Below are 27,613 nucleotides of genomic sequence, written 5' to 3'. Positions count from 1 at the left end.
TGATGAAGATGATAAATCCGACACGTTGATCATAACATCTTTAAATATGTGCTCTCAGCTGTACATACATACAGGGAGAATCTCGCGAAGCCCGTCTGTTTCACTGCTTTCAATATTAATCCAACATATTTTCCAGACAGGTTCACTTTTGTTGAACTGCCTAATGGTGAGTGATGGCTCGAAGTAGACGTTTCTGACAGTTCCACAAAAAATAATCATTCCATCAACCCTTGGGTTCAGTCTGAAGCCTGTTATTAGTTACAACACATCTATTATAGACTTCACTGAGGCCGCAGGAAGCTTGCAAAGAGCAATCTGGGCAGCAGGTAATAAGTTGGTACCTGAAGGTCAGGGCTTTCAGGGATAACAGAGATATTTGACCTGAATGAATCATCAGACTGCAACTTCCTATTACGGGAATGAATACATAAAGCAGTGCACCATATTGTTTACCAACTCCTTTAGGTTTGGGAATTCGTGAGTTCCCTGAATCCCATTCTTCATTTCCCACAATGCATATTTTCATCTGGGCCAGTATGATTGCACGACTCCATCTCTGGTAAATTGTTCCCTGTGTGTATTATTATCAGTGTCGCTGCCTCTGTGGATGCTTTTGTTAGAGATGGTCATATTTTTACCCAAGGTTAAACTCTATCCATGCAGATCATCGTTATTTCACAGATTTTACTTTGAAAAGCTCACATGTGAGCTGATGTTCATCTGTGATGACTTGACAATATGAAACTGGTTCTGTGACTTGTTGTCTGTAATAATAATAATAATTCAATCTAAACTGCTTGTAGGTGTGGATGTGTGTCTGTTTGTTTTCCCCGCGGTGGACTAATGACTGGTACAGGATGTACTCTGCCTTCACACGGTGTCAGGTGGGATTGACTCCAGCATCCCATGACCCCGAGTTGTATAATCTATGTAAATCATAAATGGATGGAATGAAAATGAGGATGTATTTCATACTTATCTTTAGAGAATCTGTTTGCTGAAAATTAAAATACAGTCGAAATGCTATACACAGATCAGGTTCCTAATTTTGTGCAGGTACAAACAGCAGCACTGCTGTGATCACTTTGCTGTTAATTGATTATGACAAGAGTTCATTTCTAATCCCTCATCATGTGATCCACCACAGCCTCAGGTTCATCCTCACATCCAGATGGGATTTGCCACAGTGGAGCAGCCAAATTACAATCCAGTCTGTATGGACTTTACAAAATTTAGTGTATTGGCTTTGGCTGATTTGCATAAAAATATTTCTAGTGTATAGGTTGTCTGTTATATGGATACATTTCTTTTTGTTTGTTTGTTTTGATGTAGAAGAAAATCTTTAAAATAGTTAACTGGGCCAAGTAGTCTTGGGTGATGTAAGAATTGTTTGGGGAGTTAATCAAAACAATATTTCCACTATGGGTCAGCGGCTGAGCGAGGAAAGTGACCCAGACAAGGAAATCGATGTGGCAGAGCTGCAGGAATGGTACAAAAAGTTTGTGGTGGAGTGTCCGAGTGGAACTCTGTTCATGCACGAGTTCAAGAGCTTCTTCGGGGTCACCAACAACAAGGAGGCAGCAGATTACATTGAAAACATGTTTCGAGCCTTTGACAAGAATGGCGTAAGTACAGATCTCTATTATGATGGAATAATAAGTCTTTTCTGTAGTTATTTTATTTTTTGAAATGACATTTGCTGGATAGGTTTTGTTATTAGATATATATTTTATTAATTGGTGGGTAGGAAAATAGTCTGCAGCTGTTATGTAAGTAGACTTTTGTAAAAGGCAAATAGAAAATAAAGTTAAATGTACGTTCCAGCTTTAGAATAATTGAAACAGCTGGTTTTTATAGTGCACAAAACCATGCCTGAATATCAGTGTTGGATTAAATTGGTTTTTCAATAATTCAGTGCAGGTTCAACTCCAAGGTCGCGTTCATAAATAACAAATGGCAATCTGATATTTACAGTATTTATCTCTCAGCTTTTAATTTTAAAATTCTTATTATTAATGTAAAAGAACATTTATCTCAACATAACGTCAAAGTAACCTTACCTTTCATTTGAACTCTTTTTCTTCACAACCACAGGACAACACCATTGATTTCCTGGAGTACGTGGCAGCTTTGAACTTAGTCCTTCGGGGAAAGTTGGAGCATAAGCTCAAATGGACATTCAAAATGTATGATAAGGACGGAAGCGGGTGCATTGACAAAACAGAGCTTCTTGAAATTGTGGAGGTAATTCCTATTTTTAACAAAATAAAAATAAAGCACATAACCCAACCACATTTTATGTATCCGTCTGACAAAACTTTCAAGACATTTTGAAATACTATATTTTGAGCAAAAGTGGTGGGAAGTGTGAATTATGGTCCATTATAACATCCTCTCCTGTCACTCTCAGTCCATTTATCGGCTGAAGAAAGCCTGCCATGGAGAGCTGGATGAAGAATGCAATCTGCTGACCCCAGACCAAGTGGTTGACCGGATATTTGAGCTGGTTGATGAAAATGGAGATGGTGAGTGTTTGTGGCAATTTTCTAACAGTCTGGAATGTTTTAAAGATGATTTAAAAGGTCTGTGAAAGGCTACAGGAATCCCCCAGTGAAGAGTCAGTGTAAAGTGTTCATGTGGGTTTTGTTGCTCGTTTAAATTACAAAGTAAGGTAACCTCTACTACGGCTTTTTTGTCATTGAAATGTTTAAACACAATAATAGACATATATATTGAAATAAGCCTGCAAGGTAAGTGTCTCTCACCTCTCAGGGGAGCTTTCTCTGGATGAGTTCATCGACGGTGCGCGGAGGGACAAGTGGGTGATGAAGATGCTGCAGATGGATGTCAACCCCGGGGACTGGATCAACGAACGACGGCGCAGTGCAGACTTCTGAGACTGAGACATGGACTAACAATCTGTCAGACACAATGCTCCTGTGGGATTTTTTTGGGGTGAATTTTCTTTTCTTTTTTTTTTTTTTTAAACAATCTGTTTAGTATACATGTACATCAAAGAAAAGAACACTGCAGTCTCTCTGGCATTGTACTGTATACTGATTCTTGTGTAAAGTGTAGATGTCTGTCCACAGAAAATCAGCATTTTGCTTATGAAGGTGTTTAGATTCAGATAACATTAAATCATGCTATGGGGCAAATAAGCTGTAGCTACTCCAAAACTTTCCATTCTTATCTGTGATGATGTAGCTTGGTTTATCTGTTAATTTGAAATATGCTATAACCATAATGCACTTATTTTACTGTGTTTTGTTTTGTGTCATAAAAGCTGTTCAATAAAAACACAAACACAATCTGCAGAGGTATGTTCACTTCTTTTTCTGTTAATCTCTATACTGCTTTATCCAGTGCAGGGTTGTGGGGAGCTGAAGCCAATCCCAGGTGGTTCATCCCAGACAGGTCCCAGTTCATCACAGGGCAAACACACAGAGACAGACAACCACACACTCACATTCACTCCTAAGGCTATAATTTGTGGTCACCAAATAACCTCACAGTCATGCTTTTGAATTGTGGGAGGAAAACTGGAGTCCCTTGAGGAATTCTATGAAAGCATGGGAAGAACATGCAAACTCCATATAAAATCCACAACTTTCTGATCGTGAGGCAAGAGTACACCAGCCTTCAGTTAAAAAATGGGCATGCACAGATGAAAGAGGTTTCCCACGAGCACTTTGTCATCTGACCCTATTCTGTGCAGTATCTTTTGCCTCACATTGTGTAAGCCCTCTCTCTTCCAATGCTGACAATCTCAAGCATCTCCAGGTGAGTCGGGGTCTCTGTCTCTTGCACTTCTCCTGTGGGTTTCACATAAGTTCCACTCCACAACATGTCCATCTCTGGCCAGCAAATAGATAGGATCTATTTCAAGTTTGACGTATCTGAAAGGACTTCACAGATAGCATCATCTCTTTAGTTATTTACACCATTGGCTATTTTCACAGCTTCACTGCTTCCTGAAAATAGCTGTGCACATTCATTTCCTGTCTTGCATTATTGGCCAAATTGATTAATCCAGGTGTGTCTGGTTTAGACTGCTGCAACAAGACACACCTGGATTAATCATTTTGGCCAATAATGCAAGACAGGAAATGAATGTGCACAGTTAATTTCAGGAAGTAGTGGAGCTGTGAAAATGGCCCATTGAGTTCATGTGAAATACTGACCTCTCATAAGTAGAAAAAATTAACAACAATTCAAAATATAGTAAGGAAAAAAATATCAAGTACATAACGACATAATTCACAAAAACAGCCTTCAGTTCAGAAAATTCAACTTGAATTAAAAATAGTTAAATGGTTAATTTGGTCTTTAAAATCACTTAGAAGTCTGGCCTGATTCACGTTTTTTTATCGCGAGATTACAGATAACTTCCGGGTTCCTGATCTCGCTGCAGAGCACGCCCACACATCAAGCTGTTTGTAAGGCATGCTTTCGTTTTTTATTTATTGTGACAATTTAGGAAAAATAAATACATTTCAAACATAAATGCAGACAGCCAGACGTTGTTTTCACTTCTCAACTCAATCCAGAATGCAAGCGCACTTCTCTCTTTCAGCACCGATGTCGTCCGAAGTCCAGAATCCAGCTGTTTCCGGCACAGTTAAGGTAAAGATGCAATACGTTTTTTTACTTTAGCTTCGCGGGTTCGCATTGCAGCTACGAAAAATGCACACTGAGTGGAAAACTAGTTTTGGTTATGGTGTGTCTGCCACATCGCTGCTGTCACCAGGCTCCGTCTGACGGTCCAACGCCGCCCCCTGCTGGCGAGACTGCAGAAGGCGGCTGGAGGCTGAACTATGTCTCCGGGGATCTGTTTTCCTGCCCTAAAGAAGAGTCTCTGGCTCACTGCATCAGCGAGGACTGCCGCATGGGGGCAGGCATCGCAGTGGCGTTCAAGAAGACGTTCAAAGGAGTGGATGAGTTAAAGAAACAGGGTGAGTCAGCCTTTTTAATTAAAAATTTATCAAAATATGTCTCATTCCACCCAGCACAGGCAATCTGCTCGTCTGCACACTCTTCCCAGTTTCCCCTTTGCAGGTTTACACATGGGGGAAATAAACTGTCATCACCACTGAGTGCTATATATGGAGAATGACTGAATCCATGATCATTAAATATCCATTGACCTGGATTAGTATTTTAATATCGCCATCACATGCATTTTTTAATACTTTATATTGATGCTCAAAGGAAGGAGTACAACTCGATACACAACCATGAAACATGAAATCCTCTCGGTATTTCCGATGTTGGAGAAACTAAAGGATTCACACAACTGTTTTACTTTTGTGATTTTCTAAAAACAGTGTAAACCACCACCTCTGCATTTTATTTTTGTGCAACAAAGTCTTTTGAAAAGTGTAAAACCGACCTTTTCTCAGTCATGAAATTTGCTGTTTTTGGGATACAGTTTTTGCCAGGTTTATGTAAAATGTGCCACAATTACACTGTTCTGTAATGTGATTTGCCTGAAAGTGGTTTTAGTTGCTCCCAGTATAACCAAATTAAACACGACAAAATACATGTAGCTGTGTCATTTGAGAGAACCACGTCAAATTTTGGGTCTAATGCTAAAATAATCCATATAGAACTCTTGTATGTAAGTGTATGCTCTTTATTATATTATGTTTTTACTTTTTTTATTTATGTCTGTTTTCCTAAAAAAAATCATGATTTCATTATTTGTTCACATGTGAGAGGGATTTATGAACCACATTATATGACATGTTGTTTCAACACAAGAGTCTTTCTTACTGTCCAACAGAGAAGAAGCCCGGACAGTGTGCGGTCCTGAAAAGGGACCAGCGTTTTATCTACTATCTGGTAAAGATTCAACAAATTTTCCAGCCAGTTTAAGAGCCCAAGATAAATAAAGATCAAGTACTCCGTTGTCTGTTGTTTGTCTCCATTGTTTTATCTTATTTTTGCAGATCACAAAGAGAAAAGCCGCACAGAAGCCCACCTACTTCCACCTGACAGAGAGCCTGGAGGACATGAAGGCGCACTGCGTGAGGAACAACGTAACAAGAATATCAATGCCTCGGTTTGTGTCACGACATCCTTTTGGCGATCGTATTTAAAAGTCACTGCATAATTTGACTTTGGTGTGAGGAATGTGTCCTCTGCCTCCTGTCTGAAAGGATCGGTTGTGGCCTGGATCGGCTGAAGTGGGACAAAGTGTCGGAGATCCTGGAAGATGTGTTCAGTAACACGGACATCTCCATCACAGTCTACAGCCTCCCTCAGAAAGAAGAGACAACGGTGATGAAGGAAAACTGGCGCAGATGATTGATGGAAATCGAGGTTTATGTTCTTTATGTCTTTTACTGTCTCATATTCACAAGTTGAAAACGTTGATCTTTATATTTGAAATGCTTTGATATCAACTGAATGTAAATAAATGTTTACGAAAACCAAAAACCTCATGGACTTCTGTGATATCTAATATCTTTCAGCTTCACTTGTTTGACACCACATTGTTTAGAATTTCTCCCCAAATTAGGAAATCACTGGACTGCTAGCCTGTTTTAGATGTTGGCATATACCCTGACAGTGATTCTGAAGAATCAGGTATTTTTGTGTTTGCCCATTCATACACCAGCCATTCACACTGTTGACCGAGCAAACGGTGTATTTGCATTAGTCTGCGGTCGTCACATAACTTCTGGAGTGCTCATTGTAGCCTCGTGCAGATGGCTGCGGGATCCATTATTGATCTGCTCCAGAGATGTACTTTAAAGCAGCGGGGACACAATGGACCAGATGTGAGTGAAAGGACAGCGGAGCGGGGAATCTGACACCACACCACACAGTCCCACACACCCATTTTCTCCTGCATGGGGAAAGCCTTTTAACGCGTCACGCAACTCAAGTGGAGTGAGAGAGGAGACACAATAGCGTGGAGTCTTTGCTGAATGCAGCTCATTGGGAGAGCAGGATGAGGCAATCCAGCTAAAGCACACCCCTTTGAACACTGAAGCGTGTACCTCAGGTATCAGTAATGATCACAGCCCTCGGTAACAGTGAGACTGTCTGAACATACTCAGTAGTTTGCCGCCTGCGACCCTCCCATTCTCCTTTGGGGCACCTTCAATAATTCATGAGTAAAAAGACATTAAGCGCTGTGTACACTGCGGCTGGCTGCCCATTTCCCCCGTACATGCGTACGGGCTGGCTGAAAGACTGTACTTCAGCATCACTGCAACCAATCCCCTCTCTCCTCCTCCTCCTCCTCCTCCTCCTCCTCCTCCTCCCTCCCTCCTTCCCATCCCCCTTCATGCCTGGCAATTACGCTGCACACTGCAGCAGAGCCACCTCGAGTGTTGCAGCCAGTGCAGGGAAGTCTCCCTCCATCTGACCCGCTGTCACACCGCACACTCTGCGGCTGGTGGACTGTGCATCCCAATCTGCCCTCACCCCACCTAACAACACCCCCCCTGCATCCCTTTGTTCCCCCTGCAGCTTGTGCCTGTCCCACTGCAGTCGACCGTCCGTCCCTGATGGATGCTCCCACCCGCTTGTCTCACTCCTTTTCTCTCTCTCCCATCCCTCAGCCTCCCACCCCCTCCCTCTGTCCTCCATTCCCTCTTTTTTTTTTGCACGATGCGTATGAAATTGCAGAGCTCAGCATTCTTCTCCACAGGCACTTAGGCAAAAAAAAAAAAAAGAAGAAGGAAGAGAGAGAAAAAAAAGAGGGAGAGATGAGCTGGGCGGGAGGGTTTCTGGTGCACCACATAACTGGCCCTCTTCCAATTAAAGAGGAGAGCTTATGTTATTGAAGAGCAGCTTAGCCAATCAGGAGGCAGTGCAGGCAAAGACAGCAGAGCGAGTGGGCAAGAGAAAGAAAAAAAAAAAAACTGCAGTGTGTGAGTGTGTAGTTCTCATCCCTCCCCTGACCAGATCTTTATCAATTTGGGTCCTCCAGTCTTGGGGTGCATTTGAATGGGTGTCTGTGTGTGTGTGTGCATGTGGCAGAGTTGACAGAGGACAGAGTGAAGGTGTGTCTGCAGGGCTGTGCTCAGACTTGTTCATTCTGAAACTGGAAACAAGAGAAAGTAAGAGGAGATTGATTATTTTTCTCTCTATCTCAAAGTGTCTCGGAGCCCGTGGAGAAAGGGAGAGAGCTCGTTGTCCACAAGAGAGCAACCTGCACAAAAGGTAAGCGCCTTCATCTTCATCCTCCTCCTCTGGCACTGACCATGCTGGGCTCCTCCACTTCTGAAGTTGTTTTTTTTTCTTCTTCTTTAATTAATGTGCTTTTAGTTGTTTGTGAATGATCCAGCTGTTCTTCCAGTGTTTCAACATTTGAAACCATGAAGTGATTTCTACTTTTTTTTTTGGGAGGATTTTTCTTTACATAAGACATGGGAGACAAGCAGCGAGAGGGAGAGGCAGAGGAAAGGAAAGGAGAGAGGGGGAGGGAGGGGGAAGGTTAGTGCGGGACTCCCTGATGCTCCTAGGCAAGTTTCTGTGCACACGGTTCTCTAGTGCTGCAGTATCCCATTACATCCCTGTGCAGGGCTGCCTCAGCATCCATCCAGGCAGTGCTGGGCTCAGGGAGCCAAACCACCTTCCTGTAGTCGCAGCCAGTATAATACCTCCTGTGGTTGTTTTTTTTCTTCCTCTTTCTCCTATCCCTGTTTGGGACAATCAAAGTTTTGTTCTTTTTGCTGTTAAATTCACTGATGATCTCAGCAATTCTAGATACTGCTGCAGCCTCCTCCAGTTTGGTGCTTCGTGCTCTTGCTGTGCATTGTGGGTGACAGTGGAGCTCCTCAGATGACAGATTGAATCGGCTCTGGTAGCTTTTGGGCTTGGTGGTTAGTTTTTGTTCGGTTTATCCAGTGGTCAGGGACTTCCTTCAGTCTGAGCCTGCAGCAAATGTAGGCTCTCTGATTGGTTGAACAAGGCTGACTTAATAAGGTGTACCAAATAATTTATGAATACATTGTTTTAGTACAGTGTTATCATCATGTTTGTGTATTTTCACTGTAAAATGTGTCTTAAAAAGAAATGATGATATGAGTTAGAATATATTTGAAATTAGGTCAAATACCAAAACTTCAGGTTTATGATATAAATTAACCAATAACGTTTTTTTTTTTAAAATCGTGAATTCATTATCAGATTTCTCTTAACACATTCACAGTTTGTTTATTACCTCCCACTGTCTTTTTTTTCTAAGTCTGACCTTCATCATTTGTGAATGAACATTTCACGCTGTCCAGCAGTGGGCACTGTGTGTTTTCTCTGTGAACACTGCCTGCTGCAGAATAGGAAGAAATAATGGACAGAGTCTTGTGTGGGATTGGCAAAAAAAAAGAGTTTAACATGATTATTGCATTTTTTTATTGCAAAGATATTAGCCTCCTTTCGAAGTGAGGTTAATATCTTTCACTGCTGGATTGTGGAAACAAGCACAGGATGTACTTGAACCTGAGCAGAATTGCTGATCCCAGCCAGTGGTTTTCAATTATGTGTCAATTATTCACGTTTTGGTTATTTGCGGCAGTACAGAGAGGAATGGGGAGAGAGGCTAATCCATTTCAGCACCATGGACAGAGCACAAAGCAGGAAGTGTTTATCCCAGCTTCCTACACGCTGTTCGGGTCAAACCAACGTGCTTAAGAAGTATGCCTTCTGGATGTTTTTTGCTCCCTGGTTTTACAAACACATTGCTATACAAGTTTCCAAACCTCTGTGTGATAATGTCAGCAGCTGAACACACCCATTCCTCTGCTTTTTCAGCAAAGACATGAGGACAACACTCTTCATTATTCATGCTCCTCTCCTTTCTAGAACACAGTCCATGTCTGACAGAGCTACTTGTTTCGCAGAGATGCTGAACAGCTGAAATCCTGGCTGTTTTCATTTTGAAAACCTCAGTGCCGTCCTCGTCCACCTGCGTTATCAGGTGGGAGTGTCGGCGCTGTTGATTTGTTCTGCCTCTCCTTTTCACCGCAAAGCTCAGAATGACACATCAAACCGTGAGATAAAAGTCACTGCAGCAGCAGCAGGATCATTTGAGTTTGACATTGGATATGTTTGAGTAATCAAACAAAAGTAAAGGTGTAGTGTGGAAATATGTTTTCTAGTCAATAACTCGGGTTATGGATAGTTTAATCTTGGGATATCTACAAGCCCTTCAGAATAAAACCACAATATAGGAGCTACTTTGACTGCCAGATAATTTGAGGTATATTCATTTCTGATTGGCTGAATGTGTGGTCAAATAAAGCTAAGTTATTGTGGCAAATGATTGATTATGTCCTCGGAGTTGTGAGAGAATCGATTGATTGAAAATGGAAACAGTGAAGAAAATAACTTTGGAGTTAGTTGGAGACATCTGTCTAAGAAAACAAGTAATGATCCAGCTCTTAGAGCTCGGGCTCCTGCTGAGACACAAAGCTTTGTTTCATGTCATGGTTGAGAGCAACCAGGAAAAGTATCCCCACAGGATGCTGCTAGCATACCGAGAAACCCATTCAGACAGTGATAATCACAAACTTCAGCTCTTTAATGGCAAACAGAAGCGAGACCCCTCGCCGTTCCATGAATTAGCCAGTATCCTCCTCTAGGATGAACACAGGCGGTGGGAGGTGGGGGAGGTTTAACCTTTTCTGATTAGCTGACACACTGGCTGGGTTAAACTCATGGACCTTTTACTAAACTGATTCATCAAAATTGAATTATTCAGTGTTTGAGCAGCCAGTTCAATCGGGCTTGTCAGCGTCACAGCATAAACAATCCTGGTCATGCCGAATTATCTACATCAGTGAGTGCTTGGAAGGAGATTATTTGTGGCATGTGCCCCTGCTTTTCTTTGTGAACTTTGTCTTTATCAGTGCAGTAATTGGAAAAGTTTTGTTCTGTAAGTAATTCTTCTTAAGGTGTTTGGCAGAAGGGAGCAGCTGCTGTGCTTGTCATTGCTCATCCTTCCAAGCATGCCAAGCGTGACACCCTCAGTCCCTGGCTGCGTGGCATGGGCGTTCGGCATGGCCCCCTGAATGATGGCGCCGGCACCACAGCGGAGCAACAACGGCTGTCACTGATATACTACAGTTGGCAACAATCCCCAAACTTACTATTTTAAGATAATAGAGGTGATAATTGGTTGAGAATGTTTTAGAGTGACAAATCTGTAAGTACAGTTTGTTTTGCACTGTTGCCACTGTTGGATATTGCTTCCTTTGAGAGCCAAAAAAAAAAATGTCCTCACAGGTTATATTATTTGGTTTTTAGGTGACACAGACTAGCTTTAAGCTTTACGGTCAGGCTAAAGGAGAGTTGAGGTTACTGTCAGTGTGCCAAGTAATGCTTATGGCTGGGGTAAGTCTGCAGGAAATAAGTAAGTGAGCGAGTGTATCATCCTCTGAAGTGAGAAAGACACGGCTGTGTGTTTGCACCTTCTCGATAACCCTGCTGGGCAACTCTCCAGCTGAAGGTTATGAGTCCGCTTACGTATGTGTTTCTGCTAATATATGTTACTGAGTCTGCTTGCCGATGTGCACGAGAGTGACTGAGGACAAATTAGTTTTTATGTGGAACACAGAAGACAGCTCGGGACACACGTATTGCTCTCCCCATTAAGAGTCGGGAGCGAAGCAGCCATGAAATGGACCGAAGCACTGAGAGGAAAGTGAAGAGGAGAGCAAGATAAACGACGCTAGCCGGGCCAGAGAAGGGTTGAGAGATGGAGTAAGAGATTGAGAGATTGTCAGAGCCGGAGCAAGAATGGGAGAGAGTGGGTGTGCATAGCGAGGCTACGAGCACTGCAGTACATTGCAGTGCCCAGCCCCCGCTGTGTGCTCTGCTCACCATCCGGTTCCATGCACTGAAAAGACCCCTGCAGCAGCAGAGCTGCACAGCCTGCTGACGAACAACAGCCCCACAAAGAGCTTTTGACCCGCCGTTGTGCGTTCGGGGCATCCGATGATTTTAGAATTGACGGAAACGCGGCAAACTCGAGCGCACGGGCGACCTGCGCCTGCCAGCGCATTGTCGTGTAGAGAGAGGGAGTAGTCAATTCACGCTCCCCCTGGATTATGTAAGCGTATAACACATTCACTTTGCCACATACCAGCTGAACGATCCCCCTCCTTGCCTGGCCGTGTTTTCCTCATTAGGAACATCTGCCTCGCTGTTTGCTTTTGTTCCAGAGGTAGCATCCTTGCAAACATAGGCGGACACCTTATTGAACTTATTGAAATGGGAACAATGGGGGAGGCAAACAGCATGTGCCTTTAAATATCTGGTGTTCGTCTGCCTGTGGTTTGGCATTTCGTTGATGAAGTCCCACGTGAGAGATAAGAAATAATGATTCCACAAATAACTGCTGAGAGGAACTCGTACAGTTTATGCAGAAGAATAAAAGGTCTTGCAGTTTATTCAGTTTAAAGTCAGGGAGTGCACAGCGTGCATGAATGAGTCACACAGTGTAGCCTTACACTCAAGTTCTGATGGATTAATTGTACAGCTTATGGCCACAATTGTAATAGTCTCTTTCTGCCACACTAAGGCACATGCACGTGAACACATGCATGCAGATGTGAAATGAATCTTAATCATGTGAAAAGCTCTAGGAAACGAAGGAGAAGCTTGTTTCTGCTCCTATAAACAGTTGCTACGTTTCCATCCCACTGCCTGCCTGGGGGGTGGTTGGCTGAAGCGTGAGAGCTTCCCCCGTTGTATGTTCTCTGGTTTCCCTCCTCTTTGCTGATGTGGCGTATTCAGAGCGTGTCGCGTGGTCTCTGCGCTTCCTGTGACATGGTCGGATTGTGTCTCTAGCTGTGCTCTGAAGTGGTCGACTCAATTACACCTTGCCAGACAGGTGTTTGATCTGTTAAGTGTGTTTGCCTCGCCACATCAGGCTGTGTTTGCCTCTGATTTGCACTAAAATCAGCCCCAGCCTGTGGAAACGATATGACAAAAATATACACTGTTTGTGATTCATACAACAACTAATCATAGCAGGCAGCTCATTTTTGTCGGAAGTGTATTAATTCAGATTCGTGCTCTTTAGCATTATGTTTACTACATTGCTGGATTATTGACTTTGTCGGGCAGCTGATGCATCAGATTGGAAACACTGCTTTGCAAACTGAATTGATATTTTGTCAGTATGTGACTGTTTAACCTTGTAAAATCTGAACAGACAAGCTAGAATCTCTTTAGTAACATTCAGATTCTTTGCAAAAGCACAAGATTCATAATGGTGATGTGAAAGGAAAAGGCTTTCTTTATCTGTGGATAGTTGAGAGAGACGATCACGATCGTCTGTGGTCGTGTGTGTGTGTGTGACAGAGAGGGAGAGAGTATTGTAGTGTGGCTGAGCTGCAGTCAGGATTCGGAGTGCTGCATTGAGCTGCATAATTAATGTTAAGAAGGTGGAGCTAAAGGCGGAGATAACTTGCTCTGAAGAGCAAGCCGCTGCACTTCTGCCAGGAAGGAGATAGCTCTTTTTAAATGAGGATTTGCTTCCTAGGAGGCAGACTGAACACAGACATGGGCGGAAGTGATATTGTGATGCAAAACCGAGGAGGCACGCTCGCCTGTTTGGTCCAGCTCTGTGTGCCCGTCCCATCTGCTCCCCTGGCCCCTCAAAGCCAGTCATTCTCTACTGAGCTGCACACTACTGCCAAATGTCTCAATGCTGGCTCCGCTGCTTTGTTAATCATCCAATTTGTAGCAAAACACCTTCCTATATGACACATCTGGTGTAACTCTCATCTCGTCAGTCTGCATTGGACCATGAGGCAGGAGGAGGAGCTTTGATCTGCAGGACGGAGTTATATTTAGTCGTCTTTTTTGCCCGTTTCTTACAAACTCTGTTGTTTTTTTTTGCACGGCGAGACTGTGTTCTCTGTGAATAAAAGAATGCGTTGTTACAGGAAACCTACTGTTTTAAGGCTCTCTGTATTCAGAAATGTTTTTCTCCCTGCAGTTTTTATTTTTAAACGCAGTTTCCCTGATTGCAGACCGCCGCCTGCACGACCGATCATTCCGTTCAGACGTTCCAGCAGCCTCCATTTACATTTCTATACGTGCACACACTTTGACAAATATGCTGTCAGGGGGTCAGCTCATCACTCTTGGGTGTGAATAAATATTCATGGGGGCCTGCATTGAATGCATTCAGGCGTTCGTATGTATAAGCATGTAAGTCTTCGCTGCTGTCAGAGCTGAGGAGCATGCATGGCTCTTCTGTCTCCGGGGTGATGTTGCCTGGCCCCTAACCACATCTATATCACATTGCTCCGCTTGCACCCCTGTCACAAAACCTCATCATCATCATTGCTGTTCTGGGGACCTGGCAACTATTACTGCACCAACACTGTCAAGCCTTCACAGGAAATCTTCACATTCCTGTGGAAGAAAACTGAAGCGGTCTCAGTGTTCTCTGTCTCACCTTTGGCATTTGGACTTAAAACTGAGGCGTGTGCCTAGAGCTCCTGATCTGTCCCCGTCGAACAGGTGGAAGAATTGCACAAAGGGATTTGAAATGCAGCCGGTGTTGGGGCCAAACCATCCTTTGCACAGCTAAGAACCTGGTACGAACCGTAGTCCCAGTAGTGCCACTTCAAAATGCAATAATTTTTTTTTTCTGTCACTTTTTATATTGTCTCTGTGCACTCCTTGTTGGCACCTATGTCCTCAGGGACTCTAACTTGGACTAGTGCCAAAAAAAAAAACCAACCAAACAAACAAAAAACAAAACAGAAGACATAACATCAGTACAGTGGTTTCACAGCGCAGGGAAAAAAGAAAAAGTGACAGCTATTTTGGTCTGCTTTGCCTTGTCAAGGAGAGAAAAGTCCCACTGGAGCTCATAATACAGCCACAACCGTAACAGCTCCTCATGAATCACAAATTGGCCCGTCATAGTCCCAAATACTTTATTTTGCAACAGATGCACACAAAAACTCCAAAACTGACTAATTTTTCTGCTTTGTTGTGGTATGAACCTCATCATGTTGATTTTATTGTGGGAAAAAAAAACTGCTGCAGAGTCCAGCAGGAAGTCTCAATTACAACAATCTCTTGCGATTCATCAAGCGATCTTTCATAGTCCCAAATTTACCACTTCTTTGTTTATCAATCAATCAGTCAATTTATTTTTGTATAGCCCAGTATCACAACAACAGTTACCTCAGAGGGCTTCAAGATGTTACATTGATTGGTAAAAATTTCAAAGATTGATAATGACTTTGATAATAACAATGAATCACAGTGTAGTGTCTATACAAACAGTCCACAGACAGAACAGAGTGAGAACGTTGACATCAGACCAATAAACATAGTGGCATGAACAGTCCATAATAGCTCGTCAATGACTGAACTAAGTAATGTTATAATGTTAAAACAATAAAAACAGTGAATAAATATAGTGTTAATATGTCAAATTCACAGTAACGAGACAAAACGAAGCAACCACCGCCTTAGACCCTCACATCCGGCAAGAAAAAACTCCAAAAACCCAGTGGGAAAAGAAGAAATCTTGGGGAGAACCACAGTATGGAGGGATCCCACTCCCAGGGACGGACAGCTTTGGCAACAGCTAGCATGAGACAGTGAGAAGTAAAGCTTAGGACTATTATGCTTAGGACTGTTTATGAGACACGGGAAACCGAATATAATATTTTTTCATCTGAAGAGATGAGATATTGAACGAGCCCCAGAAGCAGCCACAAAGTCAAACAGAAAGCCTAGTTATACACATCTAGTAATGTCTCATGTCACACCAACCAGTCCTCCATAGTCCAAAATAATTCAAAATAGTCGACAAGTGCAACATTTGTATGGTTTACACGCCTGGTCTGTTACTCTTTACAGGCCCTGCTTGTAGTCTGTAGTTCAGCTTCGACTACTTGATTTTTGTGCCTCTGGCTTCTCGTGAACATCACTTCCTTTTCTCATCTGTAGATTCAGGCAAAGCTGTGGTCAGCGCTCTGCTGGTAAAACCTGTTTTTGTAAGGAGTCTATGACTGCTGTGCTTGTTTGCACATTTAAATGACTACAGACTAACACTCACATGTATACTTACTAGTTGCTGTCAGGCGATAAAAAAATTAATGTAATTAAAGGTGCTGTAGGCAGGATTTTGCTAGTCAATGCTAATTTTTCTGTGTTTTCTTTGGATTAAATGTTACAGTACCCATTGATAATCCTTTAGGAGTGTAGCATAATTGCACTACCGCAAGGGCGCAGCGTTTCCATGTGTCTCTGTTCTGAGCTGAAAAGAAATCTCGACAGCTCCAGGTGTCTTTGACCAATCAGAAGAGCCCATGAGGCTCTAACCGTGATTGGTCGAGGGGCGTTCGTCGCAAGTTCTTGTGGGAGGGGCTTAACTTGCGTAAGGGCATGATGTCAGAGAAAACAGGACAGGATTAGCTGTGCTGGGTTTCAAATCGCCATCTTAGATGGGTCAAATCGCCATCTTGCTTAGGTAACCCTGGTGGAGATGCGGAATCCTGCCTACAGCACCTTTAATTATATGAGTTATAACTATTTAATCTAATTAATCATGTTTTTTTTTTTTTTTTTTCCATAAATCTCATATCTGCTTTGGGTCCCCAAATAAAAAATTCGAATTGTAGGACATTACAGAATTTTAGTGCATGACTCCTGAAATGATGAAGATTTCAAATTCATATTTTTATTGATGGTGAATAAAAAGCCTAAGCCTAATCAGGCAACTGAAATAACACTTTCAGTCTGTTTGATTGATGAAATTCAAAAGAAGGAAAAGGTCAAGTCCATCCTAGCAAACCAATTAGGCCTGGTGCATTATTCAAAAGTGCAGTACAAATATAGATGCAAAATTCAGAAATAAAATAAAGCTGAGTCTCAGATAAGCACTTAAGCAAACTCTAAAATCAAAATGAATACTATAGCTAACTCAATACAGCAATTCAAAATAAATACTACAAGTATAACATGCCTATAAATAAGGCAACTCACAATTCAGTTCACACTGAATAGCCACTCAAGTGTGCTATAATTAATATTCTGTACATTTTTGTAATGCGTTAATTTGTGGTGTAATTAATTCATCTAAATATTGCGTTAAAGTGACAGCCCTGATACTTTGCAATATTTACAAATAAATGAACCTGGAACTGGTTGCTGCACATACATTAGACAGACATTCACAAAAATAGAAAATCCCACTTCTACATTAAAAAAACTTTGCTCACACCAGATTGTTTCTCAAAAAAAAAAAAAAAAAAAGAAAGAAAGACAGAAAATACACAAAGCTCAGAGAAATCTACTCTCTACTGTGCACACTCCAAACTGATAGGTGGCAGTGTAGCGGGAAGCATTAAGCCATGCCAGCCACGAATGGCATAAATGACTTCCTGGTCCTTCAGTGATACTGGCGTGAGGCTCCTCACCCTGTCCCTGCCTCTTGCTTCAGAATTGCTTTCCTGGTGTATGATTGCTGATCTCCACCCTGATGTCTTCCAGCTGTGCCTGAGTCTGTGATTGTTGTCACCTGGTGGCTCGGCTGTATAATGGGCTTGTCTTGTGTGTCCGTGTTCCTCTGTTCCAGCTTATTCTACACCTGAGCTTTAGTCTACCTGTTTCTGTTTGAATTAAGCTTCCTTTGCTTGATGTTTTTTTTTTTTTTTTTTTAATTGTTTTCACCTGTGTTAAAATGGCTTTTGTTCTCATCAGTAGTGGCGCCTGACATCCTTAGTCTTTATCTTCTGACCCAAACATAACTAATACAACCTTGAGATTATTCGGTGAATGTAGAATCTGGCAATCCTGATTAATTGAAACCTCTCTGAAGATGACTGCTGCCACTGTGTTTGTTCCAGAGCAGTGTTTCAAACTGTCTAAATAATGACCGTAGATTTAATGATTGTCTGCCAACAATAGTCGTGAGAAACTTACTCTCAGGGTCTTAAAATGAGGCTTAATGTTTGTTTTTTTCAGTGCGTATGTTTTTATTTTACTTCATCTTCTCCAAAAAAGCATTTAGCCTTTTTTATTGCTCCGAGGCACAGCACAAAGCCTCATTAGGAATATTTTTCAGACCCCTGAAATCTTCGAAATGAAAAGACATGTTTTCTTTCCTTCTCCTTTCCACATTTCTGTGTTGCCAAGACTGAATTTGTCCATCTGACATGCAGAATGCTTGAAATGGTATAAACATCAACAGAAAACCTTGAATATTTGTTTTACTTTACCTATTTAAAATGAACCAAAGCTTTCAGAATCCTTATTTTAATGTGCTGTTTGTGGAAATTGGTGAAATCTTTCAGCATGCAGGGCACACTTGTGAGCAGTCTTATCATTGTCCGGTTGAGATTCGGTAATTTTGTGGCTTTTATGCTTGCTTTCAAATCAGATATACAAGAGTCCACATTTTTCATTAGAGGAGTGCTGTGCCATGTATTCACTGGGAGGTAGAAATCAGGATAAGGAATGGATGAGAGGGAGGAGAATACTTTAGATGTGAAAGTAGGTACTCGGCGTGATAGCGGCTTCTTCTTTTCTTTTTTTTTTCCTTCTTTGAGATTTTGTAGGCCACCGTGCAGACGGATGCGGCATGCTGAATCTGAAATCCCTGTGAGTTCTAACAGCATTGCGACCACATTCCCTGTGGTTGGACTTACAGATAAGAAAGCACAACATCGTCAAAGTAAAGGCAAGAGCATGTTTTGCTTGTCAAATTACGAAGTACATTGTTGCTCGGAGATGTAAATCTGGTTTGTTTGTTGTAGAGCTGTGTGTTGCTGTATTTGAAGATTATTTCCATTTATCTTCTACACTCACTTTATATAACTTTGTGATAACGGGGTGGGCCACACAGTGGGTAAGCAGTCAGTGCTTTTGCTTCCCAGCCAGAATCTCCTCGGTTTGTTTTGGAGCCTTTCTGGGTGGATTTTGTCGTCTCTGATTTTCTCCGGGGTTTCCAGTTGCCTGCCACAGTCCGAAAGCAGACGTTTGAGCTCATTTGGTGACCCTGAATAGCGAATGTGTGTGTTTGCTCTGTGATGGGCTGGTGATCCATCCAGGGTTCTGGAATCAGCTCCATCCTGAACGTCAGCTGCATGAATCGGCTCAGAAGATGAAGAGATGGATGGATGGTGAAGTTAGAGTCTGTCTTACCCGAATGAGTGCAGCCTGGACCGGTCAGCCGTCCATCAGAAAATCACGCCTGCAGACACTCACACCGACGAGAGAATGGTTTTTAGCCACTAAACCAGGAAAACTCAGTAAAAAAATAGGTGATTTTACTTGTTACCTTGTTGAAATGTGCTTAAAATAGCCCCTTTCCTACCATTATGAATGTCTTTCAGAAGCTGGATCACAGGCCGCATGTCTCCTGTGGTCCCTTCAGTCTTATAACCTGTAAGATTGAAGATGACTTCCATACGTTCAGACAAACCAAAGTCTAGCTTTTGTTCGTTTTTAAATAATCACTATGCTGATTCTGTGTGTCCTCTGGGTATTCTCCCTGGAGGTTTGACCCCCACTGTGGCACTGTAGCTTTTTTGTGAATTAACAACTCAAGCTGCGTGAGTGGCAGGTCGCTTATTGTGAAGCTGAAGGTGCTCCAGCGAGGCGAGCCACCCTCCTCCCTCATCCCCCTCTCAGGTCGTTGTGCCGCCGCCATTCCCGGAATAGAGATTACTGGAGTTCATTAACATTCGGGGAACATGGGGCGAGTCAGAGGCTTTTCAGAGAGGCGTCAGAAACAAGCACAAAGAACTGCCTGCAAATCGGCCTTCGTTAAGATTTGAAACAAGATACGAATAAGTTCCAGTCCTTTAATGTTCCAGATAAGTTTTAGGAGATTCAATTTCTCCCAAAGATATTATTGACTTGACAGCAAATTGGCCGGCGCTTCCATGAGTATGATGGAGAGTTGCAAAAATCTATTTCCTCCCATGATAAGACTTCTAATAGTTGATTCTTGCAAGAAGGACACGCCACTCGCTGTACCATATTGATCAAAATAATTGCTCCCATTCTTCTGGAAAGCCTCTCTCACAGCGTCGTGATATGGAGAGCGATCCGTGAATACGTTTTATACTATCTCCACTCCCATCTGGAGAATTTTTCTGACTCATTGCTCCAAAAAAAAAAGAACATGCAGGGATCCACGTCGCACACCGTCTTACCAGCTTAGCTGTGTTATTGGCCAAGAGCTTGAGTGTGGTTGTATAATATCTGACAGCTCAGGAGGAGAGTTTGGTAAAATCAGAGAGTCAACATCACGAGTCTGCATCCTGCGATACGCCGAAGTCTAGATTTCTCTTTCATGAATCACAGCAGCATTATTTACATGTATTTACATATTTTGTGACTCAGCCCGATGTGGGTTTCTCCAAACACCACAGATGTTTGAAATTCAAGCCAAATAAGAAACATAGGTTTGTGTACTGTCCATCTTCATTTCTGTGAGGCCAAAGCAGCCCTCACCTTTATTCTCTGCCGTCTTTCTTCCCAGTTGAGGCTTGACCCTCTCAGATATTCGTCTTTTGCGCCTGTCAGCCACGAGCGGCGGTCTGTCATCCGGCGTCTGACTGTTCAGCCGGGCCACCGCCGGGGACACAAACAGCTCCAGTCAACAGTCTCAACCTGACAACAGTATTCACGACAGGGAAACCACCGCTTCACCCAATGAATGAGCCTGTTCTCAATCCACAGACGGCTTCTAGTCTCCAGCCAGCACTGTTTACCCGACACGAAGCACTGATGTTTTTTTCCTGATCTCCGGAGGGGGTGTTGATTGATGTTAGTTGTTACTTTTCCACAACTGGATTATTTTAATACTTCCTGGAAAAAGTAACTTGCTCTTTTAATTGTTTCTCCTTCAAGTAGGATGTATTTATTTTTTTGTTTTTAATGTTAATATATGCATAAAAATTATTCTCCGATGAAATATTCATCAGTAAAATGACAAACTACAACAACTTTGGCTCTCACACACATCTTCACTGTTTAACAGGACGTATAATCTGAAAAAAAGAATTTGAAGTGGACAATCAAAATGTTGGATTCTTCTTATTTGTTCTGTGTAAACCCTCTCAAAAAAGTATGGACAAACTAACATAGGACATAAAAGGATCTCATATTTCTTGTAACACATTCCTTCTATCATGCATCTTGTCTATTGATGCATTATAAGTGGAATCCTGTGCTGTATTTTGTATTTCTGTGTGTATTTAGGATTGAATTTTTCCCCTCTATCCACTTTACGAACATCAGCATCTTGGAGAGTTTCTTTGTATTCTTTTCATTGTTGGAGATATTTATTACACCCACTCTTCAGTGATATAGTGTTTCTTATCAATTTCTTGTGGTAAACATGCTGTAATTTCCTGCAGGACCAGAAACAATCAGTAAGATGTAGGTAAGGACCCAATATTATATTTTAGACTGAATTCCTATGTTCCATACATGTTTGTATAGATTTTGTTCCTACTCTTGTCGTCAATTCATTTAGTCAATTTAAACGCTTCCATATTTGTTTTAATCAGATGGCATTACCAAATTCTTCTTCTTCAAGGAGGATGTCCCAAAAATGTGCACATCGTCACATTGTTGTGGGATTTCTGTCACAGATTATACAATGTGTTTTCGGTCAGTGTGATACAGAAGCAGCAAGGAAACAACTGAGGTGTTTTGAAGGAGGACAAACTGAAACAATCATATCATCAATGACTGATCTTTCAATCAGTCCTGCTGTGGACTGCACTGTCCGCTTCGTACTCCACTCCATCCATCCACATTGTGCATATATTTTGCAAAGTGATTCTCTTACGCATATTTTTGTGAGTCACCACCAAGATTATTTTTGGAAAGAAAATCATCGACAGGCACGCCGCTTCTCAGCCTGTATTTTTTTCATGTGGAGCTCGGGAGGTGATGCGCATCCCCGTGCATTGTCTCCCGTTATGTAAACCTGACTGCCATAGAGAGCCTTTCAATGCAGCGCAGGCCGCTGTTTATCTGGGACATGGCTGGTTTGTGCCCCCTCATTGGAATGCGTCTCAGAGACTGGAAAGAAAATATTGTATTATGAAATTGTTGCAGTTTTTTTTTTCTTTTCCCATTTACTCCCTCATTAAAATGTCCTTGACATGTTGGACAGTTTATTCAGTTTGCTGTTCAACCTGAAGGAATACAGAAATATCTGCATTCCCAGCCTGGGTGCGCCTGCACGGAGAGGTGCGTGCGGAGGGGATAACAAAGGATGAACGTGTTTTTTCTTCTCTGCTGTGATGTGGAAAAAGAAGCGATCATGCTGTTGTTGAGTGTCGTGATTGCTCATTGATAGCCGTTATCAGCAGTGCTGGAGGGATTAAGATTAGACATGTCCAGAGTGGATCATGAAGATCACTATCATGACTGATTCAGGTCTAATTTAATGAATTAGTATCATCTTGAAGTGATGTAGATCTGGTTTTTTTCTCTCTCTTCTTATTCCTCAAGGTCTTCTAACTCTGTTTGCAAATGTTCCTCTCTTTTATAACCGTCTACCTTTTGACACCGCAGCCCTCACTGCATTTATCACAGTTGAAGGCCTTTGGAGAAGTTATGCAGAAAAACACCTCCACTTCTGACTGACATCCCTCTGCACCGAGCCGTCGCTGTGTTTTGCTTTAGAGTTTTCAGGCTTTACAGACTATCTTGGCATCAAATTGCTTTTTTTTTTTTTTTTTTTTTTTTAACCTGAGTTTGAATATGCTCGTGTAAATGGCGGTTTTAAACAGCGTTCATGGAAACCAGCACGGTTTGTCAGAATATTCCGTCTGGAAAATGGAAACAAGGCAGCAAATACGCTGTAACTGAGGAAAACAAGACACGAAAACTCTCCACTAGAGAAAAACAAAACCACATCAGCTCAAACATCTGTATATTAACCTGCACTGCTGCTGCTGTTAACAATGTGCGATCTCTCATTTCAGAGCTAATCTCACCCGGTCTGACAAGTATTGATGTGTGATAACATTGATCTCCTTTCCAAAAGCAAAAAGCGATACCGATATAACACTGATACATACGGTGACTGAAGCTCAAACCTTAACTTGGTGCAGGTATTTTTTGAACACATTTATCATGACAGTGACCCATAATATCTGCCAATAATAACCTTCAAATTTATACTTTATAGATTTCCTTTGTTGCAGCGCAGAATGCATGTTCGTGTCATTTTTTATGATACCATGTAATGCAAAATACAGTGAAATGTCCTAAAAAAACTGTTTTATTATAGATGTTTTTACAAATTTACCTTGACACTATGGCTTTGAGGCTAGTTTGAAAGGAACGATTCTCACCGATATCTCACTTGGGGCCCTGTGTTGTGTTGTGTCCACTACTTTTAAGAAATGTGTTAAAAAAATATCAATATTTTCTTAGATTTTTTTTTTTTTTTTTTAACTATTTGCTTTTTGGATCAGATTGGAGCCCCAGGCAGGCCCGTTTTGGCCCACAGGCCTCATGTTTGACACCCATGGAACATGTTGCTCCTGAACATGCTGCGCTGCAGTACAGCTATTCAAGATACAGTAATTATAAGCCTCAAATACTCAGAATACATTCCAGCGACAATATTTAAACCACTGGAAAATAACTTGATAAACTTTAATTCAGTTGACAGAGTAATTAGTGCTGAGGAACATCCGACTAATGACTAAAGTTTCCATCAACCATGATAATTGTACACCGATGAGCAGTTTAATGTGAGGTCGGCGATAATGCTGGTGGAATCAGGTTGTTCATTTTTTTTTAAGCCTTAAAGGGATACTTCAACATTTTGGCAAATTGGCCCATTTAGCACAATTCCTTAGTCATTTCGAACAGCATACTTACTTTTTTTGTGAGGGCGAGCTATTGTTTATCCAGAGGTGAGTCGGGGAAGGTTTTCGGGACGGACACAATAGAAGTGGATGGTATTTTTGTTCCCCCTCGTCAAACTCATCAAATACACAATATAACAACCCCAAAACACTGTGGTGGACACGTTATAATCTGCACATTCACTACGCTGTGGAACACCAACAAATAATATTGTAGCGTTACAGCTCTGAAGCAAATACTGGGAACTACTTTTTCTTTTGAAATCACTACGCCCAGACGCCATGTTTAGTAAGTAGTTCCGTCTTAGCAATCTTTGCACAAACAACTCAATCTCGTAATTTTGCATTAATATTTCACATTGTAGTGAATGTGCGGATTATAACGTGTCCACCAAAGTGTTTTGGGGTTGTTGGATTGTGTATTTGATGAGTTTGACGAGGGGGAACAAAAATACCGTTCACTTCCATTGTGTCCGTCCCGAAAACCTTCCCCGACTCACCTCTGAATAAACAACAGCTCGCCCTCACAAAAAAAGTAAGCATGCTGTTCGAAATGACTAAGGAATTGCGCTAAATGGGCCAATTTGCCAAAATGTTGAAGTACCCCTTTAACCAAACGCACACAGTAGGACTCTCTGTATTAGCTATATATTTTGTGACGTTTGTACGCAAATAACATATTTCTGCAGTTTGGTGTTTGTAGACATCACAAAGCCACTATCAAGAGAAAAGTTCGGCTTTTTAATGTATCTCATCAGCCATTTACATTAATGTCTTATTATTGACTTTCACATTGATGGGACTGAAGTTGTAGGGTAAGACTCTATAAACATGTTAAAAAAAGGGTAATCAGCTTGAAAAACAAGAATCAGTGTAAATGTGTTTGTTATATAGGCGATTAGTCGTCCACTTCTCAGCTTGGCTCCGTCTCAGCTGGCGAGCTTGCCGTCTGACCCCATGTTGGCCGGGTTTCCCCGGAGCCTCGGCTCTCCCAGAAATGAATGGACTTCTGGTGACGGGCTGATTGTGCCTCTCAGTCTGAATGCAAACAGCAAAACTGAGTAATTCTTACATGCATTCAGATTGACATTTCCTCCTTATCTAGGTCCCGGCATGCAGCCGAAAAAGTCTAAGAATCTCTTTACAAACGCTCTTTTCATTTTTGCAGCCTCACCATTTTCGCATTATGAGATGAAGAAATGAATCCAAATTGGAAAGTTGGGCTGCCACAGGAGTTAAACTGTGTGTTATGTGTTGATGCCCTTTTTAAAACAGTTCGTGCTGCTGGCCGAGCTTCAGCTCCCAGTGGGATTTTGAAGACATAATGATAGTATGTGCAAAACTGAGCCTTTAATTCTTGAAACATATTTACAATTTCCAGAAAATGACAGAAATCGGTTCAATACAACTGATGTCAACACTTTTATTTAAATGTTCTGGTTTTACCTTCCTCCTGAACGCTGAGCTTCATGGAATCATAGCCGCTGTTGCCCATGTGGTGACACACACATTAACACCCACAGATCAGACGGGGCTGACAGACCAAGAGCGCACTGGCTGGAATCACGTCTCCTCTGACTCTCCGGAGCCAGAATCATTCGCAGATATCAGTATTTAGCCACAATATTGGAAGACATTAAACCCTGCCAGCGGCGTTTCTGGTCATGATGCAATGTGTTAAATGTGGTGGAGCTAATAATTGAGCGCCGATGTCGGAAGTGCACTGCCGTTCTGAGGGACGGTGCTTATTAAATTGCTGTTGCTGTTCCCAAATGACACGTAAATTCCCGTCTTGGTCTCAGTGACTGCAGACTAAAACCTTATTAGTTCATTTAGCTGTAATGCAGCTGAAGCAGTGGAAACAGTGTATGGTTGTGACCAATCTCTAAACCCACTTCATTTTGTAAGCGTGAGGATGGGGTTATTATTATTATTATTCTATTATAACCTCATTATTATGTTGGTGTATTGTTATTGTGTCTCTTCAGATGAAACAGCCTCTGCCCTTGGTGCTGCGGTTGTTTCAGCACTGTACTCGTGTTCATTCGATTTGAATGCTTGCAGCGATGGAAATGTGGGAATTAAAAAGTTTCTCAAGAAGGTGTGCCAGTATTGTTCAATTATCTCTTTTCTAGGGAAGCAGAGATCTAGAAACCCCTGTAGAATCAGAATTAAGTGCATATGATGACTTTAAAACAGGAATCAAGCACATGACTTGACTTAAAAGCATTTGTCTTTTATCAAAGATCGATTAACGTTCAATAGACAGAAGATTGGTCCAATAATAGAAATAAAACCAGAAGACAATGTAATACAGATAATCATTATGGCCTTCAGTCAAAAAATAAAAAACCTAGAAAAGTGAAGTATTTCTTATTATGTTATTACATATTATATTTCAGTTTCAATAACTTAAAGCTAAAATTACCAGGGATCAAGCTAAATTAAACAGCCAAAAACAAAGACTGGGAATATTTCAGGCAATGTTTGACCCACCTGATATATATATATTGACATTTCACTGCTTGGAAACTAATTGGAACCATTCCCCCCTAAACAGGGTTTGCTCAGCCCCTTTGAAGTGGAGTTATTACCCGATGGGGTGAATTTGTGTGGGTTGTATCTCGGTGAACAGACACTGTGTCCTCTGCTCCAATTTTCCCTGGAAGTTTGTTTAGGCTCACCTGACAGCTGAGGGTGAGGAGCCGAGAGACGGAGCCGCATTTTAAAAAGAGACGAAACCTGGAGACCGGAGTTACAAAGACGCTGGACTGAATACCTGACACTATCGTAATCACTTGTTTACCAATTTCGGATGTAATAAAACCATTAATGTCAGAACTTGCCAATAGTCTAATAACATTTTGACAATAATTTCTTAAGAAATTATACTATTTGCTGGTTATTCAGTTTTTATGGTGTCATTTAATACAGTAACTATGTATCAATGAGTTTCAGCCACCTGGTTCACTGTTTTTCCTCTGAAAGTCTTTGATAGACACTGATCGCTGCAGATTGGGAACAGACAGACATCGCAATGCCCCCGATCAACACTCAGATCTCTATGCTTGTTGGTTTCCTCACAGACCAGCTCAGGGAACAAAATGTTCAGTGTTTTAATGCATCCCAGCCACTGCCAGGTGTCCCGATAAATAGATAATCAGTGTTATTCTCTTCGTCTGTCAGTAGTCACAATGTTGTGGCCGATCTGACTGTGATCACAGATTTGAGATATTTCAGTGTTGGAGGCGGGAGGCGACGTGCCGCGGCGCTCTAACCAGGTATCTGAACTCAGACCCAAATTAATATTCTGAGGAGAGCAATTTTTATGTCCAAACTCGCCTGAGGGGGGATCTGCGAGTTAACATTTCAAAGGGGAGCGGGTGTAAACACAGAACGGGCAAAACGCGATGGAGACATCAGGAAACATAAACAGAGCAAATAATTAAATCAGTCACTGTTTGACTGGGTGAATGACAAAACACTGTATCGACTCTGACGTGCAGAATCACTGATAATCAGCGGCGTAATGGGGAGCAGAGCGATCGGGTCCTCATTGGAACGTAGTTCGGCAGCCTGAGAGCTGGAGGGAGGCGACTGTATATGCTCCAACACATTTGTTAAGTTGACGAGTCCTTTAAATGGCTCAGTTATTTTGGGAGCGAGCCGTTGTCCATTGACAGATAGTAAATGAGGTGATTCTATTTTTACTTTACAGAGACAAAAAGGAAAGAAAAAGAGGAAACTGTGTTCACCAGAGAAATGATGTT

General features: G+C 41.9%; 3 protein-coding genes across 5 annotated transcripts in view; all 3 read left to right on the top strand.

The window, feature by feature from the left end:
* The first annotated feature begins 1,391 nt into the window (after nt 1–1,391).
* Nucleotides 1,392–2,964, top strand: guca1b (guanylate cyclase activator 1B). Its single transcript, XM_030119039.1, has 4 exons — nt 1,392–1,625; nt 2,095–2,244; nt 2,411–2,525; nt 2,773–2,964. The coding sequence occupies exons 1-4, from the start codon at nt 1,422–1,424 to the stop codon at nt 2,895–2,897; spliced, it is 594 nt and encodes a 197-aa protein (XP_029974899.1). The 5' UTR covers nt 1,392–1,421; the 3' UTR covers nt 2,898–2,964.
* Nucleotides 2,965–4,401: 1,437 nt separating this feature from the next.
* Nucleotides 4,402–6,441, top strand: oard1 (O-acyl-ADP-ribose deacylase 1). 2 transcript variants are annotated; one of them, XM_030119038.1, is made up of 6 exons: nt 4,402–4,439; nt 4,577–4,626; nt 4,751–4,955; nt 5,786–5,844; nt 5,952–6,064; nt 6,162–6,441. In XM_030119038.1, the coding sequence occupies exons 2-6, from the start codon at nt 4,582–4,584 to the stop codon at nt 6,307–6,309; spliced, it is 570 nt and encodes a 189-aa protein (XP_029974898.1). In that variant the 5' UTR covers nt 4,402–4,439; nt 4,577–4,581; the 3' UTR covers nt 6,310–6,441. The 2 variants fall into 2 exon arrangements, with proteins under 2 accessions (XP_029974898.1, XP_029974897.1); XM_030119037.1 differs by lacking the exon at nt 4,402–4,439 and having other exon boundaries at nt 4,447–4,626.
* Nucleotides 6,442–7,867: 1,426 nt separating this feature from the next.
* LOC115408299 (synaptotagmin-2-like) overlaps nt 7,868–27,613 on the top strand; it is a 68,552-nt gene continuing 48,806 nt past the window's right edge. The window contains exons 1-2 of one of the 2 annotated variants that reach the window (XM_030118955.1): nt 7,868–8,018; nt 8,114–8,178. The gene's annotated coding sequence lies outside the window, so the exon portion shown is untranslated. The remainder of the gene's footprint in view (nt 8,019–8,113; nt 8,179–27,613) is intronic. The other variant, XM_030118957.1, reaches the window with a different exon arrangement.

The sequence above is a fragment of the Salarias fasciatus genome, chromosome 20 (genome assembly GCF_902148845.1).
Source record: "Salarias fasciatus chromosome 20, fSalaFa1.1, whole genome shotgun sequence".
NCBI classification, from domain to species: domain Eukaryota; kingdom Metazoa; phylum Chordata; class Actinopteri; order Blenniiformes; family Blenniidae; genus Salarias; species Salarias fasciatus.
This window is presented reverse-complemented; position numbering and strand designations above follow the sequence as displayed.